This window comes from Hypanus sabinus, chromosome 30 (assembly GCF_030144855.1).
Source record: "Hypanus sabinus isolate sHypSab1 chromosome 30, sHypSab1.hap1, whole genome shotgun sequence".
NCBI classification, from domain to species: domain Eukaryota; kingdom Metazoa; phylum Chordata; class Chondrichthyes; order Myliobatiformes; family Dasyatidae; genus Hypanus; species Hypanus sabinus.
Genome location: NC_082735.1, coordinates 13,252,973 through 13,261,067, shown reverse-complemented (window position 1 = coordinate 13,261,067; position 8,095 = coordinate 13,252,973). Strand labels below are relative to the sequence as shown.

Here is an 8,095-nt window from a genome sequence, read left to right as displayed (position 1 = left end):
AGTATCTTTTCTGTAACGCCATAAGATTTTATCTTGTTAAGCAGCCTCATGTGTGCCACCCTATAAAATGCCTTTTGTAAATTCAAATAAATGGCATCCACTGCCTGTACTTTGTCCACCCTGCTTGTTACTTCCTCGAAGAACTCTTAACAGATTTGTCAGGCAAGATTTCCCTTCACAGAAACCATGCTGACTTTGACATATTTTATTATTAGTCTCCAAGTTCCCCGAAACCTTAGCCTTAATAGTAGACTCCAGCACTTTCCCATCCACTGAGGTTAGGCTAACTGGCCTGTAATTTCCTTTCTTTTGCTTTCCTCCCTTCTTAAGGAGTAGAGCGGCATTTGCAGTTTTCCAATCCTCCAGGACCTCGTCAGAATCAAGTGATCCTTGAAAGATCATGACCAATGCATCTGTTACCTCTTCAGCAACTTCTCTCGGGACTCTGGGATGTAGTCCATCTGGTCTAGGTAACCTTAAGACCTGTCAGTTTGTCTAGTCACTTTTCCTTTGAAATAGCAATAGCACTCACTCCTGCTCCCTGACACTCACGGACCTCTGACACATTACTAGTGTCTTCCACAGTGAAGACTGATGCAAAGTACTCATTAAGCTCATCTGCCATTTTCTTTGTACCCCATTACGTCCTCACCAACATCATTTTCCAATGGTCCAGTATCAACTCTCACCTCCCATTTACTCTATATAACTGAAAAAAAAACTTGTAGTGTCCTGCACTCTTGACTAGTTTGGCCTCATAATTCATCTTTTTCCTTCTTGCAGCTTTTTCAGTTGCCTTTTGTTGGATTTTAAAAGCTTCCCAATCATCCAACTTCCCACTCACTTTTGTTACCTTATATGCCCTTTCCTTGGCTTTTCCTTAGCTCCTCTTGTCAACTAGTCAGACTAATGTTTTTTAAACAGTTGGTAATATAAAGTGATTTCTAACGCCAGGACTTTCAGACAGTTATGATATTTAAACAAACTGAATAATCTCAATTTTTTTTTTTGAAATTTCATTGTCAGCCAGAAAACCTGTTAGAAGTACAAAGCAGACAATTCTGATATGTGATAATAAAACATGTGGGATTGGGGATATTCACACCATTTGTACATTGACCGCGTGGGCTCATCCAGTTTTTGGGTGACACAGTAGCGTAGCGGTTAGCATAATGCGGGTTCAATTCAGCTGCCTTGTGTAAGGAGTATGTACATTCTCCCTATGACTGCATGGGCTTCCTCCCACACTGCAAAGATGTATAGGTTGGCAAGTTAATTGGTCACATGGATGCAATTGGACGGTGTGGTCTCATTGAGCTGGAAGGGCCTGTTAACATGCAGTATCTTTAAATGCAAAACTTCAGTTAAAATTCAGATTGATTGAAGACACCATACTCCTCTTGCATTAACAGCCATTGTTAACTCTTTTCCAAGTGAAACAAAATTCTTCAAAAATGATTTAAAACCAGACATTACTACCCTGCAGCTGCAGCTTACAAATGACCAGACCTTGTAGAACAGTTAGAAATTGGCAAGTATGACGTTGTGGGCATCACTGAGTCAAGGCTGAAAGATGGTCACAGTTGGGAGCTGAACATCCAAGGATATACATTGTATCAAAATGGATAGCAGCTAGGCAGAAATAGGGGGATGGCTCTGTTTGTAAAAAAACCCAAATCCCCAGAAAGAAGGGGCATAGCATTGGAAAATGTAGAATCATTGCGGGTAGAGTTAAAAAATTGTGTGGCTAAAAAAAAAAGACCCTGATGGAAGTTAAATACTGGCCTTGGAACAGTAGCCAGGATGTGGGATAAATGGTAAATTACAACATGTGATAGAAAACTCATACAATAAGATCAATTTTAGTCATGGGGAAGATTAGTCATGTGAAGATTGGGTGAATAAGGTAGGTGCTGGATCCTAAGGGAGGAATTTGTAGAATGCCCATGACCTGGCCTTTTAGAGCAGCTTGTGGTTGAGCTACTTGGGGAAAGACAATTTTGGATTGGATTGACCATAAGACAAAGGAACAGGATGAGGTCAATGGCCCATTGAGACTACTCCACCATTTCATCATGGCTGATCTATTTTCCCTTTCAACCCCAGTCTCCTGCCTTCTCCCTATATTCCTTCATGTCCTGAACCGTCAAGAATTATCAACCTCTACCTTAAATATAGCCAATGACTTGGGCTCCACAACTACATGTGGCAGCGGATTCCACAGATTCACTACTCTGGTTGAAGAAATTCCTCTTCAACTCCATGAAGAGGATGCTCCTCTATTCTGAGGTAGTGTCCGCTTGTCTTAGACTCATCCATCACAGGAAATATCCTCTACACATACACTCTGTTGAGGCCTTTCAACATTCGATAGCTTTCAATGTGGTCACCTCTCATTCTTCTGAATTCGAGAGAATGATTCATTTCAAGAGAACGAGAATATAAGTGACAAAATGTAATGCTGAAGCTTTACAAGGCATTGATCAGACTGTGTGAAGTATTGTGAGCAGTTTTGGGCCTCTTATCTAAGAGAGTATATGCTGGCATTGGAGAGGGTTCAAAGGGTGCTCAGAAAGATTCCAGCAATGAAAGGGTTAAATGGATCTGGGCCTAGACTCCCAAGAATTTAGAAGAATGGAGTGTGGAAATCTCATTGTAACCTATCAAAGGACTAGGCCTAGATAGAATGGAAGTGGAAAGCATGTTTTCTATAGTGGCTGAGTCTAGGACCAGAGGGCACAGCCTCAGAATAGAAGGATCTCCATTTAGAAATGAGATGAGGGGGAGTTTCTTTATCTAGAGGGTGGTGAATCTGTAGAATTTTTTTGCCATGGATTTCTGTGGAGGCCAGTTCATTGGGTATACTTATAGCAGAAATTGATAGGTTCAGGATTAGTCAGGGCAGCAAAAGTTACTGGGAGAAAGCAAGAGAATGGGATTGAGAAAAATAATAAATCAGCTATGATGGAACAGTGAGGCAGACTCAATGAGCCAAACAGCCCAATTCTGCTCCTTTGTCTTGTCTTATGTTCTTAAACAAATTCTGATGCCATTAAAATTTACAACATTACTTTGCTCAAAATCTATTAGAGCCTTTAATATAATATCAACATTCAAGGCTTTTCTGAAAGCACAATCTCCAATTGAAATGCAATGATGCATTCTAACTTACACATTTTCACAGAGTCATATGGTATGGGAAACAGGCACTTTGACCCATTTCTCTGTCAGCCTGTCCAAGCTGGTCTCATTTGTCTCTGTTTGGCCAATACCAGTCTAAGTACTTCCTATCCATGTACCTGTCCAAATCTCCATTGAAGCAAGGAAGTTTACTATAGAAATGGGAACGTAGTACTAAACCTAGAAATTCTAAGGTGAAATTTTAGCAGTTCTACGGTTTGTGAATTGGATTCTGTGGTTCACATTGTGATATGTTTTTACCTACTTTATTTTGTTCTTATTTTGGACGATTTTGAATCAGGGTGGCTTGCAAGATAAAGAACACCGAGCTAAACTGAATATGCCTGATTATATCACAAACAAGACAAAATCTGCAGGTACTGGAAAACTAAGCAACGCAGGCAAAATGCCGGAGGTGCTCAGCAGGCCGGGCATCTATGGAAAAAAAAGTACAGTTGACGTTTCAACCAAAACCTTTGTTTCGGCCTGAAACGTCGACTGTACTCTTTTCCGTAGATGCTGCCTGGCCTGCTGAGTTCCTCCAGCATTTTGTGTGTGCTGTGTTTCATATTCTGAGTTTTTTGTTCGTTTTTTTTTTGGTTGCCGTTTGCACGATTATTTTGTGTGTGTGTGTGGGGGGGGGGCGTGTTTGATGCTTTTCCTTTGAGCAGGTTCCATGGTTTTCTTTGTTTCATGCTTGTCTGTGGGGCAAATCTCTGTGTGTATATAGGATACCTACTTTCATAATAAATGTGCTTTGAGCCTTTGAATTTCACAGATGGTTGAAGTCTTCAGGAACTATGTATATGAAACATAGAAAATAGGCCATTTGGCCCTTCGAGCCTGCACCGCCATTTAGTATGATCATAGCTGATCATCCAACTCAGAACCCTGTACCTGCTTTCTCTCCATACCCCCGATCCCTTTAGCCACAAGGGCCATATCTAACTTCCTCTTAAATATAGACAATGTACCGGCCACAACTGTTTTCTATGGCAGAGAATTCCACAGATTTACCACTCTCTGTGTGAAGAAGTTTTTCCTCATCTTGGTCCTAAAAGGCTTCCCCTTTATCCTTAAACTGTGACCCCTCGTTCTGGACTTCCCCAACATCAGAAACAATCTTCCTGCATCTAGCATGTCCAATCCCTTTAGAATTTTATGGTTGCCTTTTGCTGATGGACATTGGTGAATTCATTTCATAGACAGTACCTTCAATTCTGTAACTTCCCTTTCGACTTGGAGGCAATTCGATGTGGCAGAACCAGGCAAGGCAAGGTGTTGGGCGAGCGTAGAAGAGCATGAAAGGTTGGGTATATGCCGAATTGAAGCCAGGGGGTCCAGACAGACCCCAGAGTGTGTCGATGCTACTGGTTGGATATTTACAGGCTGAATTGAGGTGGTGAAATCCAGCGTATCCAGGCAGCAGAATCCGTTGTTCAGACGGAGATTTACATGCCAAATCAAAGCGTTAAGGTCAAGATTTTCCAAGTTCCAGAACCTATTACTCAGACAGATTTGAGTGATTGCCAGATTGAAAGAGTCAGGGTATCGAGGCCTGAGGCGACATACGGCCGGTTCAGGTCGCAGCTCAAAGCAGCAGAGCCCAGTGTTTGGACGGAGAGTTAAGTGCTGGGCGAGGTTGAAAACGTCATGGCGTAGGGGCCCGAGGCAAGGTGGGGGCCGGTTCAGTTCGCTGCTCCATGGCGTTCACTCAGCTCTGCACTGAACTATGGGTCTCTCTTGCAGACCTCATTTCAAAAACACTACTTGCTTGCAGTTACTGTTAGCATGTTTTTTATTGTACATATATATGTATGTATTTATGTATATGGGTTACTTAATGAGTGTCTTTGTTTTACGGCTGCTTGTTAGGAGACAAATCTGAAGGTTGTATAATGTATACATACTTTGATATTAAATGTACTTAGAACTTTGAATTTCTCATGCTTCAATCAATATTGACTTGGGTTCCAATCCATGATGCACTTACACCATGGGATGGCATCATCAGTTCCAAAAAGTTGGAAGGCTTTGGAACATGGAAAAGTTTTGCAAATTTAAAAAAAAAGTGGATTCATGTACAAACGTAGTTTGTGGTAACAAAGAGAAGTTTCATGTATCACTTCCAATTCATGAGCTCAAAGAATAAGCATCCAAACTACAATCAGAGGACTCTGCTCAATGGAGTGCAAATTATTAAAAAACATGTCAGATACAGACAGACAAGTTAGGCCACAGTGAGCTATACACCAAATATTACTGTCAACAATTTTACACTTCATTTAACAATGCATAGCTTTGTACAGCCATTCACTGTCGACAACCAAACAATATTAACAGATAAAGGATAATATGATCTCAGTTAATGATTTTCTAATAATTTTGTAGAATTTCCATTCAATTAATTACAGGAATCTGGAACAAAATGCTGAAATCATTAGTGGTGACTAAGAACTCATTGTTACTTTCTCTTGTTATTTCAAATCCCAAAATTTGTTGCTCTTTCTTTGATTTGTATAGCTTGAGCTGATGTACACTCCCATGGCTACACATTTGATTTGCAGTTACGAGTGGAGCCAAAGAAGAAATTGTTTAGCAGGAATTCTACCAGGCAAAGGAAGATGGGGGGAGAAGCGGGAATGTTAAAGGACTCTGTTAAAGGAAGCCTTGAAGAGCTTACAAGTCATCCTGGTGTGGTGATGGAGGTGCAAAGGGACTGGCCAGCCATGAAAATGAGCCAGATGGGGCCAGCAAGCTAAAAGCTGTCAGACTGGGAGAGAGGTGTTTCGAGTGTAAATGGGAACGGAATAGACAAGTGCAGAAAGAAGACAGCCGAGGTAGCAAGAAATATTCAAAAAGACAAAGTCACGGGATAAATGACAGAAGTCTTTAGGGTGTGATAAAGACCTTGATAGCTAATCACAAAATCAACCATTGGCCTTAATAATTAGCTAAAAAGAGTAAAAAAAATCAAGCCCTCTTCAAGCACTCGTGGAATGTGCTCCACAACCCCAGTAGTAGGAGAATATGCCAACTTGGCCCCACTGTCAATCATTCCTTATTTCTGCTTCAGATTTGCTATCTTCATGGGTCAAAACCAGAAATAATTTCCCCTCACCCACACCCACACCCCCATGCCCATACCTCCCAGGAAGAGAAGAAAATAATTTGATTCTTTCTTTTCTTTGGACCAAGGCTACTGATCCACCCCTTGGGAAAGCAGGTCTTCTTCCTTATCCATATAAACCAGTTTCAGTTATGCCAGTGTGCTAAGCTCTTGATATAGCTAAGTTTATCTTAGTATGTAAGTTTGGTTCTTCATTTTACAGCAGTGACCTGAAAACTTGGCAAAAGTGGGACAATTCAAATCCTCTATAGCTTCAGAACTCAGCTATGACTATGACAGTCATTTGATGTCACAAGGTGATTGAAGCTCAGATGATGACTTCACAGTTGTGGTAATTGTGACAAAGGGAAGACGCTGAAATCAGAAAATTGGTACGTGAATCACCTGCAGGGACGGTGGCAGCAAAGGGAAGGCAGGATGGTGAAAGGAGGAAATGACTCCCACCCTCAAATACCTCTTTGCGTATGGGGTAATTTTAGCAGGCTTGCTGAGAATGACTGTCCACACCAGTGAAGTACGGCAGCAAGCAAATCACATCACAAGAAGCCCACTGCTGGATGACCACTCCTTGGAACAAGAAGTGATTGGCTCTGAGGACAGTCCCGTGAAAGTCTACATCAAGGTACACGAGAGTAGCCCACCAATTCTTTGCGCAACACCACAGCTCCGGAGCATGGAACTGATGGACCCCAACTTCAGCTGGAAAGGACCGAGGGGGATGCGACTTTCCAACAGAGCAGATGTGAAAATATCGCTGACAGGGACACTGACCATTGAAAACTTCCATAAGGAATTATCAGGAGTATATGAATGCACTATATATTTCTACAGTACCAGTACTAAGTCATTGCAGTCCTTGAATCTTAAATATGTCTTGTACGCTTACGTGGACCCTAACTATACCTATGAATTTCAGGCTCAATATCACGCAGCGGACTGTCACAATACATACAATAGCCTTTTCTTAAAGAGGTTGATTACCGCTCTGAACCAGCTGACCACAGACTTGGCCTATACAATTAGTATATATAAGTCAAGGTGCCACACACTCAAAGTGCCTTTGGCTGGCATACAATATGAGCTGTTTCTCACCCTCAAGCTGCATCTTGACATGGCAAAGTTAGCCAGCATCTGCGAAAAGAACTTGAGCGAGTGTGATCACAACTTCCGGCTGGAGAAAGCGCGGCACAGGGTGGAGACCTTCTTCACCAAGCAAGCAGAAACGTACCGCGAGATCTTCGGCCTGCTGCCTTTCGTCTACTACATTGACGGAACGCTGCAGGTGATCCGTGTCGACCGCTGCAAGCCTGGCTTTGGCAAGGACCACAAGAAGCACCCAATGTGCCCAGAGTGCTGTGTGGTCTGCAGCCCGGGCACCTATGGTATTGGCTATCACGTGAGCTGCCTGCCATGCAGTGAAGCGATTGGTTACGGAGAGTCTGACTGTGACATGGATTGAGTGATTTTCCAGTGCACTTTGGGAATCATTAAAAACTTGCCCAGTCATTAGAGATGACTACTTAAAAAAAAACTTTGGACAAGCAAGGATCAGGAAAAAAAGACCCAGGCCATGAGTACGGAAAGGTGGCATGCTGAATTTTCAATAAAAGTAACATGTGCAAGTTGCTTGCTTCCATAAGGTCTGTTGTAGGATTCCATACTGGGGCGGAAGAGGGGAGCGAGTTTATTTTAAAGAGAAATTGATATGAATTTATGTTTATTGCTGAAATTATTCAATCTGTCTCTTATTCCTGAAGAAAAAATAATGTTTTGTTAATAAAACTT

At 41.9% G+C, this 8,095-nt stretch overlaps 1 protein-coding gene across 1 annotated transcript; it reads left to right on the top strand.

The window, feature by feature from the left end:
* Window positions 1-6,743: 6,743 nt before the first annotated feature.
* LOC132383438 (zona pellucida-binding protein 1-like) lies at window positions 6,744-7,769 on the top strand. Its single transcript, XM_059954397.1, has one exon. The coding sequence runs from the start codon at window positions 6,744-6,746 to the stop codon at window positions 7,767-7,769; it is 1,026 nt and encodes a 341-aa protein (XP_059810380.1).
* The last annotated feature ends 326 nt before the right edge of the window (window positions 7,770-8,095 follow it).

Coding starts and splice junctions, on each gene's coding strand:
- LOC132383438 (XM_059954397.1), top strand. CDS start 6,744: ATGACTCCCACCCTCAAATACCTCTTTGCGTATGGGGTAATTTTAGCA.